The sequence below is a fragment of the Trachurus japonicus genome, chromosome 9 (genome assembly GCF_045865225.1).
Source record: "Trachurus japonicus isolate A0001 chromosome 9, Traja_1.0".
Classification (NCBI taxonomy): Eukaryota; Metazoa; Chordata; class Actinopteri; order Carangiformes; family Carangidae; genus Trachurus; species Trachurus japonicus.
The window spans coordinates 5,765,655-5,778,913 of record NC_140915.1 but is presented as its reverse complement, the minus strand read 5'-3'; the positions used below and the strand labels follow the sequence as shown (position 1 = coordinate 5,778,913).

At 39.5% G+C, this 13,259-nt stretch overlaps 1 protein-coding gene across 1 annotated transcript; it reads left to right on the top strand.

Annotated features, from left to right (window-relative positions):
- Positions 1-8,224: 8,224 nt before the first annotated feature.
- Positions 8,225-13,235, top strand: LOC146980797 (uncharacterized). Its single transcript, XM_085788066.1, has 8 exons — positions 8,225-8,299; positions 9,524-9,568; positions 10,331-10,366; positions 10,487-10,540; positions 10,823-10,906; positions 11,898-11,951; positions 12,636-12,746; positions 12,941-13,235. The coding sequence occupies exons 1-8, from the start codon at positions 8,281-8,283 to the stop codon at positions 13,153-13,155; spliced, it is 618 nt and encodes a 205-aa protein (XP_085644192.1). The 5' UTR covers positions 8,225-8,280; the 3' UTR covers positions 13,156-13,235.
- Positions 13,236-13,259: the final 24 nt, after the last annotated feature.

Here is a 13,259-nt window from a genome sequence, read left to right as displayed (position 1 = left end):
ACAACAACATTTTCATGCTATCTAGATGCAATTTATGCATTATCAGATTTTTGTTTAGATAACAGAATTTCTGACATTTTGACCGTTTTTGAAAACTGCCTCGACAGAGTCGGTGACTCCCTGAGTCTTTTTGACAAAGACACACACTGGGTCTCCGTTCCAGACAATTAGTTCAGTGAGTTAGGAGCTGGTTCTTGGTGCCAGAGGTGGTGGGTTCAAGGCCCTGTAAGGGTGAGAATGATGAGGCATCAAAATCTCAGATAGTCTTTGTGAAACAATATGTACAAATTCTAGAGTCATGGTAGATGATGTTTGACAAAGAAATATCCGAATTTTACCTCAAAAGCAGATTTTTATTTATTTATTTATGTTTGATCAGATTTTTATTTGGATAACAGAATTTCTGACATTTTGACCATTTTTTAAGTCTGCTACAGCAGCCTGGACAGTCACAACCCAAAGCAACGCCGACTCCTTGAGTCGATAAATGAAGCTACACACCAGTTCTCAACTCTGGCCAGTTAGCTCAGTGAGTTAACTGGAAACATAAGACAACAGTCCTGATGGTGGTGTTACTGCAAACCTCCAAATTTAAAAACTTTGAAAATTCATACCAAATCCACCATCTGTGCTACAGCGTTGGAATTTTCACTTTCTAGAACATTTTGAATTCTGCTCTCATGGGAACAATTGGAGTCAATGAGGGCGCTAGAGAGCCAGCGATGTAGTAGGTTGTGTTTTCCATCAGCTCCTCCACTACAACTTGATATAAGTATTTAACTCTCCTTTTCTGCACTTTTTGACGGTGAAATCCGTTTCTAACATCTCGAAGAATGGTTAAAACCAGGAAACCGACTCCAAAAACACCAGAGTCTCTCTCAGAGACTGAAGACAATCCGTCGATCGAGCCTGCTAATGCTAACGCTAGCTCACCTGGCTCCACCAGCCCTGTGCATGCTATAACAGATGCACTAGACGAGGAGCCCTCTCTGTCGCCCATCCTGGGGGCCATTAGACGGATGGAAAACTCGATGAATGCGAGGTTTGACAACTTGGAGACAACTCTCGCTGGGCTTAAAACTGCCGTCGCCTCCAACACCTCCCGCATTATAAACCTGGAAGACTGGCACGGTGAGTTTGATGGACGCCTGGCCGAGCTGGAAAAAAGCCACGATGACCTGTGTGCACAAAACAAACTCCTGAAAGCCAAAGTGAACGATCTAGAGGGCCGCTCGAGGAGACAAAATATTAAAATTGTGGGTCTGCCAGAGAAAATTGAGAGAGGCTCCCCAACTACGTTTGTGTCTGACTTGCTGCCTAAACTCCTCGGAGCCGCGCATTTCCCCCAGGGGATTAAAGTGGACCGTGCCCACCGCATCGGCGCTCCAAGCAACCGACCACGCATTATGATCGCCAGGATACATCACGACACCGTGAAAGAGAAGATAATCCGAGTGGCTCGCAACGATGGTCCGCTAAACTACGAGGGGCAGCGCATCAGCATCTTTCCAGACCTCACAGCAGAAGTGATGAAGGACTGCAAGGAGTTTGATGCAGTTCGACTGAAACTTAAGGAGGCCGGTATCCGCCATGGGTTCCTGTTTACTGCACGCCTGATTTTTACTCATGCTGGTCAAACCAAGATATTTGAATCAGCAAAAGAGGCAGCCACCTACGCTGACAGACACATACAGCCTTCAGCAGCTGGCAACGCCGAGTGACCGGATGCCGCCAGTGCGACTGGATCAAGAGCCAGGTTTACCTGCACAGGTGTGGATATTCTCACTATGGATGGACAAAATTAACGGTGAGGCAAAAGCCAACGTGTTTTTGCAATAATTGCACTACTCAGACTCAGACTTTACGTTCACATAGTTTGCCTTAACATTATGACGTATGTGTAAGGTCACTTTTGGTTATTGCTATCAGTTCTACTATGATTGGCTCATATCTTACAAAGACATTATGCGTTTTTGAGGAAAAAAAAAGGGAAAAAGGCAGTCTTTAAAATTTGCTTTGTTACTTACATTTGTTACTCTTGTCTCTTGTTCTTAATTTTTTTTTTTTTTTGAAAATAGGTTTCAAAATGCATATTACCTGATTTATAAGGAGGGTTTATAATTCACTTACAGGAGAGTGGTAAGGAGTTGATATGGGGGATAATGTTAGTTTGCTTTGTTAGGTGCTTTACCGCATGTACAGGCTCCTTTCTCAGCAGCTCCGCTGCCATGTGGGGTTTATATTACCCTTTTTTTGGGGGGAGGGGGGGCAAAGTAGGGAGTTCGAAGGGTATGTTCTATCAGTTTGGTTCACGTTGTACTCATTTTTTTTGTTTGAATACAATGGCATCTTCCTTTTTTATGTGGTAGCGGTGTCATGAGTGGCCCAACGAATGATCATAGGAATAACATTGTTAATCTAACTTCTTGGAATGTCAGAGGTTTAAACAACCCATCAAAGAGAGCCAAGGTATTTTCTCATTTACGTGATTTGAATGCTGATATCTTATTTCTGCAAGAGACACATATTAGACACACAGAGGCCTCAAAACTTAGGTGTAGCTGGATAGGACAAATATTTCAGTCAACCTTTTCAGCCAAGGCACGTGGTGTGGCAGTTTTAATCAAAAAGAATATTCCCTTCCAACACATTTCAACTAAATCAGATCCAAATGGTCGTTTCATAATTGTGACTGGCAAAATTTTGTCTGTTCACGTTACCCTCCTTAACTTATATGCACCAAACTTTGACAACCCTGGGTTTTTTCGAGGTGTTTTCCGGCTGATACCTGACCTAGCAACAACCAACTTGATTGCAGGTGGTGATTTCAACTGCGTCTTAGACACCAATTTAGACAGGTCCTCACTTCGCCCAGTTAATCCTTCGGACTCCACAAATATGCTGAATAATCTAATGAAGTCGCTTAATCTGCTTGATATCTGGAGGATTCACAATCCCACAGGGAAAGAATATTCCTTTTTCTCACAAGTTCACAATACATACACAAGGATTGATTACTTCTTAATTGATTCTAAGTTGACAGCATTTATTAAAGGTGTACAGAAATGGCCGTTTGTCCTGTTTGTCGCGCCGAGTTGTCACGAGCTGCAACACGAGTTTACCCGAGTGAGGAAAACGAATTTGATTGGTCGTTATCGAGCGGGCGGGATATTCAAAGCTTGGGGCGAGACCGAGCTCCGTGTGTGTGTGCGTGTCTCAGACGTTTGAATGACGGATTACGGATCCAATATCAGTGGCTGGTGAATCGTGTACAGGCTGACGTATAATCCGTGCGCCTGCATTATCCAATGCGAAAAAAAAAATACACACTTTCATCCCGGATTTACTCAAAAATAGAATTTTGCACAAAGTTTGGCCTACATCGTCTGATAGATGAGTTATTACACTAATTTTATGATCCAGAGTGGGCTCAAATTCAGTTTTCTTTTCTGTACACCTTTAAGTCATCTAAATATCACAATATCTTAATTTCAGACCACAGCCCAGTTTCTGTAGGCATGGACTTCGGATGGAAAAAACCACACTATAATTGGCGATTCAATCCAAGTCTTCTTAATGACAAAATATTTTTGGAAAAATGCTCGCTTTCGATAAAGGACTATTTAGCTTTTAATGATACAGGTGATGTTTCAGATTCAACACTGTGGGAGGCCTTTAAGGTTGTGATAAGAGGTTTTGTCATATCCTATGAAACTGCACAAAAAAAACGGAGGAGACAGAGATTATCAGTTATAGATCCACAGCTTACCCTCCTTGAAAAACAGTATAGAGAGGCTCCATCCTCACCTTTATTGAAGGAAATCGTTAAGTTAAAGCATGAATATAACTGTATTCTCTCTCAACAAATTAATACTTTGTTGTTGAAAGTGAGGCACAAACATTTTGAATTGGGAGATAAACCTGGCCCTCTTCTTTCATGCCAGCTACGAGGAGCACAAGCTAGCAGGGCTATTCACGAAATTAAAAGTCAGACAAGCTCTATTGTTACAGACCCTGTTGAAATTAATAAGTGCTTCAGGGACTTTTATGAAAATTTATATAAATCCCAAACCTCCGCAACAGAAGGGGATACTCTTCAATTCTTGCGCTCCCTTTCGCTTCCTAAAATAGACTGTGATGCACAAAATGAACTCAATGCGGAAATTACTTTACAGGAGGTTATCACGGCTATAAAGGATTTTCCGAGTGGAAAGTCACCTGGTCCTGATGGCCTGGGCATTGACTTTTATAAAGCATTTATTGATGATATGGCCCCTCTATTATTGAGAATGTTTAAAGAATCGATAAGGAATAAAAAACTACCAGACTCATTATATACGTCAAACATCTCTTTAATATTGAAAAAAGATAAAGATCAGACTGATCCATCGTCTTATCGGCCTATTGCTCTTCTCGGGAGTGACCTCAAAGTATTTTCCAAAATCCTAGCTAATAGATTGAATAAACATGTTGCAACTATTATACACCCAGACCAGGTGGGGTTTATCCCCAGGAGATTTTCTTTTTTTAATGTCCGTAGATTACTGAATATTGTATATAGCAAACAAAACAAGTCAAAATCTGCAATACTTACACTTGACGCGCACAAGGCATTTGATCAGGTAGATTGACAAACATCTCAAACTTTGAAACCTATAACTCGCCAGATGAAATCTACTCTCTTGTAACAAAGAAACCTGAAACCAAAAAGCTGGTGTCCATGTTTGTAAATGCGTTCGCAGTTCAAACTGCTCCAAGTACGCAATATCTGAGAGAGTCCTGGGAGAAGGATATAGGTACCACCATTTCAGAAGATGCATGACATAAATGTCTTCATAGCATACATACATGTTCAGTTAATTCAAGACATCAGCTAATACAGTATAAGGTTATACATAGACTCCATTATTCACGTGTTAAACTGCATTCATTCTATGCATCCACTTCACCATTATGTGTAAAATGTAAACAGACTGATGGTACACTGGCACACATGTTCTGGTTTTGTAACAAACTTGGTAGATTTTGGCATGATGTTTTCCATTTCTACTCTGAGGTTTACGGATATGATCTCACGCCAGACCCAGAGACAGGTATCTTTGGCTGGTCTCACCAGCTTGATACTCTTAGTCGCTGGAAAGCCTTATCAATACAGTATGGAATGGTTGTTGCAAAGAAAATTATTCTTAAAGTCTGGAACAAAGAAACATCCCCATGTTTTGAAGCCTGGCTCACTGAGTTCTCAAATATTTTATATATGGAAAAAATTCGATTTGAGTTATTAGGAAAATCAGACAGATTCCATCAAATATGGCAACCATTTCTTGATCACATCACACAGCTGAGAGGACCCTCATGACACCTTGATTTCTTGATTATGTTTGAGTATTTATTTGTCCATAATTTACACAAATGTATATAATTGTATACAGTCATGGATGGCCATAGAAACTGTAATACAGTAGAGTACAACTTTCACCCCTTTTTTTTTTTTTTTTTCTTTCTTTCTCCTTTTTTTTCCTTTTATCTGTCTTTTTTCTTTCTTTTTCTCCCTAACCTACTTTGGGGGAGGGGGTGGGAAAGAAGGGGTAATTGTTTGGGTTGTTATGTACCTGGATGTTTTGAAAATGAATAAATAAAGTACTTAAAAGAAATAAAATAAAATAAAAACAATTGGAGTCAATGTAAGAGTGGTATTTGCCAGATGTCCTCAACTGGAAACACTAGACAGCAGTCCTGATGGTGGTGTCACAGCAAGCTTCTAGATTCAAAAACTTTGAAAATTCACAATTCAACCATATGTTTGCCTAAAATTGCCCGGACCCGACCCAAAGCTGAACTTTCTTCACGGTGGTTTCAAATCTGCCTTCACGACAGTGAATAGCTTACCCAGTTTGCGAAGCCGCTGTTGAATTGCCACTTGCCAATTAGCTCAGTGCTATTAAAGATGGTCTTTGGTTCCAGAAGTTGTGGGTTCAATCCTCTACTGGTGCAAAATGAACATATTGTAAGGTCAAAGGTCTCGTCTTTCTCTCGTCCTGTTTGTTGCTCAGAATTTGCCCAAATTTGCCAAAAAATTGCCCGGACCCGACCCATCGCTGCGCAGCAGCTATAATCTTTTTTAATCCTTCAGTGGGAAATAACAATAGCTCAGGTATAGAGCCAGAAAAAGAGGAGTAAAAAGATAAAGATCATGGAAAGAAACTGAAATTTTGAAACTATAAAATAATACATATTTATGAAGGAATATGTACATATGCACTTTAAGATTTTTCTTTAAGTTTCTCTATTAGTAAAAAAGAAAGAAAAAAGTGGTTACATACAGTAATATTATTAGGGCCACGGGGCAATCGCACCGAGCACTGGCCCCTACAGCTTTATATACTAACTCCTATTATTTTTCATCTTCCCAACAAATTTCGGTTTACTACAAATTGGCTACTGTAGCCAAATGTGCAGTTCAATCGGGATTGGTGTGCTATCGAACAAATCTCCTTGTTGTCTACAACTACTTCTGGGTAGAAAACCAGCATGAGAACTTACTCCACAAGGTAACAAACATGAGGACACGAACACTGTTCCTCAAGCCTCTTAACGACATTGCCACCACACACAGACAAAAGGATACGAACACTGCTTTTCAAGCTTGCCCATCTTCAATTAACAACACTGCAGTACGAAACAACATCGCGATCAGAAAACAACAGACTTAGAAACTTTTTCAGACTAAATCATGCGAAGGTGTTCTGGGACCTGAATGTAAAACCTAAAGGAAGTTTTGGTGGACACTTAAGCTTAGTTGGCGAAAGTGAAAGTACACTCTGCGACTTGGTTGGAAATTTCAAGACAATACTCCGTGTGGTCCCTATGTGAACCTCTGCCAAGCACCCCACACACACACACAAAGTAGTCATGACCGCACCCACAGAAGACATACTGTATCCATAGCAACCGGAGACTCCAAAACGATCAGGTATCTGATGATACTGGTCTCTCCTTAAGGTCCTCATTGAGTGTGACCCGGTATTAAGTATCCTGGTTGTCTTCATATCTGTTCCACCCTTTGATGATGCTAAAGTCAGATTTCTCTCTGTAGTGTCCAGATTGAAACACTGAACTCAAACCACATCATGGTTAAAGATGTCCTAGTGTTTGGCTTGCAGGTGGAGCTCTAACACCACTAGAGCGGTAAAGACAGTTGATGATCTCCAGCTCATGTGTTCCAGTCATTCAAAACAGTGTGAAAGTTAATATTTTGACAATGATACAGTTAGATATATAATAATGTACACCAACCTCTAAGTACCACAGCATCTTATTTCCAACTCACAGAGCAAATTGTTTTTAATAATCTAAATTAGTTTTGTACCAAGTATGTTTGGAAACACAGAATATGAGTCCAGTGTCTCTGGATGTTGGTACATAAAAAGACGATAAACATGGGTTCAGCTGCAGATCTGGAGGATTTAGGATAAAATGATGCATGTTGCTGCACCAGAGTTTGCCTATTTTACTATGAGTATGAATAAAATGATGAAAACCGAGAGGAGGTTATGGTTGTGTCCAGACAATTAAAACAAAAAAACAACAACTGGCACCATCTAGTGTTGTAATCTGGAAGCTCGCGGGACAGGAAGTGGACCCCTGTTCACAACCTGCCTTAGAAAATCAGTTCTTACTGTAAGATGTTTTCACGATAAAAGTCTAACAACCTGAACACTTCATTTAATGGTTCACAGCAGAAACAAAGAGTCAATAGTCTTAGTCTGCTTTTACACAGTTCACACAGGAACAAATGAAGCTGAAAACATATCAACAATAACCTACAGGTGAATTTTGTTTCAGTAAGAAAAGATTTTGAATCTTTAATATTTATGTTTTCAAGAAGCTCAATTCAAATCTACTGTACTATTGCAGAGCTATTTTATAGCAGTTAAAGCCTCTCTGTCTCAATACTGGACAGTTGATGACATCAGGACTATAATTTTAATTTTCTCATTTCATTTAGCAGATAGTTTTTTCTACATCCTCTGTCCTCCGCTATAAAAGCTGTTTTAGTTTCACTTAGCCACATCGTGTGGCAGCAGCAGCAGCAGCAGCAGCAGCAGCAGCAGCAGGTGAGAACTCCTCTGACACTAGACCAAAGTAAATATATATCAGGGTTTTGATGTTGTTGTTCATGTGAAGTGATTTAACACTTAGTTAATTAGAGTTAATCACCAGTTTGTTTGTTTTTATTCCTTTCAGACTCTTGAACTGTCTCTCAGCATCAGCAGCATCATGACCAAACTGCAGCTCGGTGAGTGAATCCAGACTTCACCAGTCTCTGTCTCTGTCTCCATATGAATCTGTTATTTACTGCTGTTATCACACCACACTGCTGCTTCCTTTATGTCTATACTGTAAATACCACTAGTCTGCATATTGTGTTATCATCACTAGTTCTAATTAATAGTTTGTTTTTATGTGTTTTCTTACTTTTATTATCATTTCCAGTGTTTTTTATTTGTGTTTCTTCACTCTGCTGAGTCATGGCTAAAAAACAACATGAACATGTTTCACCATTAATCTAAAAAGAGAAAGAGAAAGTAACTGGGAATTTTTTTTCTAAAATAGCAGAATAAATGAAAGAATCACTTCACCCTTTCACTTTTGGTTTTGCTATTACTGCAAAGGCTCAGCTGTCAATCAGCTGGTTTTGGGGCGGCTTTACACGCACAAGTGCAGTTTTATAACCAGATGAACTGAAATATATAATAATAAAAATATTAATTAATCTCTATAGGATCTACAAAGAAGCAACAGTATGAGCATGTTGAGCAACAGCCATGTGTGAGTTTGATAACCTGCTGAGGGATGGTGGCATGTTGCATCTAAAGAGTTCATAAATAAAGATTAAAATGATCAAATCAGAACATGTTAAATACAGTTCATGTAATTAAAATTGAGTCTGAGCTCCTCTGACAGTCTGAGCATCCTACAAGCTAAAGACAAGTTCCTCTGTAGGATGTTATATTTGTCATCTCCTGCGATTGTGCTCTTATTTTGGAGCCACTTTTATTTTGAAGAGACGTTTGAGCTGCTGGTAGTTTGGACGTGTCCTGTCATGTAGCCTACTCTGTTATGAGGAAACCAGTGGATGTGATCATGTGGTTAATGTGTTTTCACTCCGACTCCTCCTGAAGCAATTTGTATTTTTATCGTTAAAAGTTTTATTTGTACTTTCCAAGAACCCGAGGAGGGAACTCCCAGACTTCCTGTTGTTGTACCTTCCTGTAACCGTCCCACATGTCCTGTGGTTTTCACATGACCACACTCACTCTCTCATTCAGTCACTCCTACTCAGCATTTATCAATCAATATACAATATGATCCACTCTATGGGGGTCTCCAGAGCCTCTAACAACAATCAGTGAATATGATGGTGACAGACATATTGTATCTGAAGGTGGATGAGAGTTTTTCTTATCTTTTATCTGTTTGTATCCTAAATGAATGTTTTTATTTTTTGTCTTCTTTACAGTTTCACTCTGTGGCCTCGGCATCATCGCAGTCCTGACACTCTGTCGTAAGTGAAACTGAACTGAATCTCAGTCATGTTAGAATGACAGCGTTTGTCACAGTTTATTACAGAATCTGTCTCCAACATCCAGTGTAAGAAACAAACATAAAGGTAGATGTTTGTATTAAAGGGATAATTCAACATTTTTGGCAAATTGGCCTGGTGCCATAATCCCTATAGTCATAGCAGTGGGTTTGTTACCTTTACAGTAATTGTTGGTGCAAGCTATTTTTAGAACGGCGGAGCAGAGCCGTGAGCTGCTCAGAGCTACGCTACGGAGGCTCATGGGATTTCTTGGTTTAGAGGGAAATTCAGAGACTGCTTGATGAAAAGCTGTCCCTGAAGGCAACGCGCATCAGCGGTTTTGCATGAATTTCCCTCTAAAACAAACAACTCTGTGTGGTAACGTTGTGTTATTATCTCATAGCGTGGTGAATGTGCAGCTCACAACTTGTCCACCAGAGCGTTGTGGAGTTGTTGGATTGTGTATTTGATGAGTTTGATGAGGGAAACCAAGAAATCCCATGAGCCTCCGTAGCGTAGCTCTGAGCAGCTCATGGCTCTGCTCCGCCGTTCTAAAAATAGCTTGCACCAACAATTAAAGGTAACAAACCTACTGCTATGACTATAGGGATTATGGCAATGGGCCAATTTGCCAAAATGTTGAACTATCCCTTTAAAGCTCCATACAGTATAAAGGTGGAAACAGTCGGCCAATCAGATGATCTGTGATCAATAAAAACTTCTCTTCCTTTCTGTCTTTTCCAGAAACAGCGACAGAGGCTGTGTATTGTTCACCAAGCAGTGAGTTTGAGTCAGAACTATTGCCACTGTACCTGTGTTTTGTTGACTTCATTGTCTTTGTCTTGTTGTTTTTCTCTTCAGATCAGATTCTGTACATTTACATATCTTTGTCCTTTACAGGAGACTTCGATGTGGAAGCTGTGCTACGCCAAGCAGAGGAAATGAGAGCTAAAAGTGAGTTAAACTAAGTCCGAACTCCTCTGCTGTTTAGTCTTTAAGTGCACAAATTATTGAAACATCAGTTAATTTACTGAAATATTACAAAATGAAAACATGAACTGTCCACAAATAAGAATTGAATAAGTCTGGAGCGGGTACCAAATACCACATAATATATAATGCTACAAACAAGTGTTTCCACAGCTACCTGCTACTTATTTGTGTATTTGTTGTTGTCTTGTTGTTTTTTCTCATCACAGCAGATTCTGTACATGAATATCTCTGTGTCTTTTACAGGAGAAGCTGTTCTGGAAGCTGCGAGACGCGTCATTGAGGAGCAGAAACATGCAGAAAGAAGAAGAAGAGTGATGCAAGAAGAATGTGAGTTTAGACTGAACTGAGTCCGATCTGTTCTGAATCTACAGAGTTGGAGCTGCAGTATAAAATATATATTTAAAAAAAAAACACCAATTCATCTTCTGAAATATTAATTGGAAAAGCAAAAAGAGGAGACCGCACACATCAGCTCCCTTATGTGCAGATTTTATTAGCACATCAATAGTAACGTTTCGAGCTCATAGCTCTTCATCAGACTAACTCATACACATTAGACGCCCCGTTTTTAAACCTGCCCCCGAGGGTCACATGGTGAGTCACATGGTAAAGGGAATGTATAAATCAAAACCCATCTTGTGCAAAACCAAAGCATACAAAAAGTCAAAGACACTTCATCATAATTAAATAGACCAACACCCATCAGGCCGACTGGCCGTCATACAGATCTAATGAATTAGAGGCGCCTCTAGTAATAGGATGGCTAAATTTCAAAGTCTAGGACAAGGTTATCACATTATTAATATTCTAAACATTTTGATCATGTTTAAAGATTTAACATATTTTAAAGTTCAATTATCCATAACCCTGAGCTAGATAAGGAACAATCCAACCACAAAAAAATGGAAAAGTTAATATATAGACGATCAAATATGCATATAATCCAAACAGTAGAATGATGTGTGCGGTCTCCTCTTTTTGCTTTTCCTGTCCACATTTTTTGAGGCCAGCACCTATTGAACTGGATGTGCGCGACCGTGTCTACTCTTTGTTCTGAAATATTAATTGTCCATGAATTACAATGACTGTTTAAAGTGGATTCAAAATGCTCTATAGTATATTAATGAAACATGTAAGTATCATGGACGCCGACACCTTTAGGAGTGAAGAAGCCTTTCTGATGAGGAACACCTTCAAGAACTCAGTGAAGTTCAGTTGCTGTCAACTTCTGCACTTTGTGACCTCTCTGTTTGTTGTGTTGTTGTAGTTTTCTCTTCAAAGCAGGTTGTGTACATTTATATATGTGTGTCCTTCACAGGGGAGGCTGAGAGGGAGGCTGAACGGCGCCAGATCAAGGAGAAACTACGTCACAGTGAGTCAGAACTCTTCTGTGTTTGATACCATCTGAAACTTGTGGAGTTGGAGCTGCAGGATTTAAACGACTGATTGAAATAACAGTTCATTTTCTATTTATTACATACAGTCATTTTGCCTTAAATCACATAATTTCATTCAAAGGTGGAGGACATTTTTTTTTCTTTTCTTCATGTTTTTTTTCTTTTCTCTTTTTAGTGTTGAACTTGAACTTAATTCATCTGTATCAGTATTCTTCTTTTGTCCCGCTTTCTTTTCTCACCTCTTTTCATTTATTTATTTAGTGTTGTTATCATTACTACTACTATTATTTTTACTATCAAAATCTTCCCTTATCTTTATTTCTTTTCTTTTTTTAAATTTTGTTATTTTTCTACCTTGCACAGGTATGTGATTATTATTTCTTTACTGTGCTTCAGATAGATCGAGGTGAGGTCATGTTATAAGCCTTTCGGGTTTCAGACCTCACCTGCACATTTATTTTTTTGTATCTTTCTTACTAGTAAAATAGATAAGTAAATGTTTTGTTCTATTTTATATGTGCAAATAAATAAAGTCCAAAAAAAAAAGTCAGGGTGTTGACTGATGACAGATTCTCCCCCAGTGCAGATAAAATTTCCTCCCTTGTGAATCCAATCGCAGTTTATTCGTAAGGATTGTGTTTTCTGATTCACTCTTTCAGTTCAAAGACAAAGACAAACAACAAAGGAATCTGCTCCTGAATGCATCGTCCCAGAGAAACCGGCTCCTGAACGCGTCGTCCCAGAGAAGCCTGTTAATTCTGTGGCTCCCGGTGAGGAACTTCAAACTTCACACTTCAAACTTAATTTATTTATATAGCACCTTTCATACATATAAAAATGCAACACAAAGTGCTTTAGCTACAATGTTTCAAGTCAGAGAGACGTTGGGTTTTGTTTCTTTATGCAGAGAGAAAACTGATGACTGACGGTCTGAGCGTTGACACACTTCCTTTATGTTTCACAGAGAAGATCCAGACCGCGTCGTCTGCTGAGGGAAAGTGTGACGAGGTGATGAGAGAAGACCGACGCTTCTGGAAACCAGCAGCTGAGTCTCCATTCACTCTGAACACCACTCGACCAACAATCACCAAACACCTCGCTCCAAACGAGCCTCATGTTCTTCTTGCCTTCAGTCAGGTTCACTCTGAGCCTTTCATCCAGGCTCAAAGTCGTAACTAAGGAGACGGGGAGGTAAAACACAGCTTAGCTCTTAATCTGCAGTAGCTACATGAATATTATAATAATGGATGAGTTCCCAAAGAAACGCCCATAAATCAGACCTT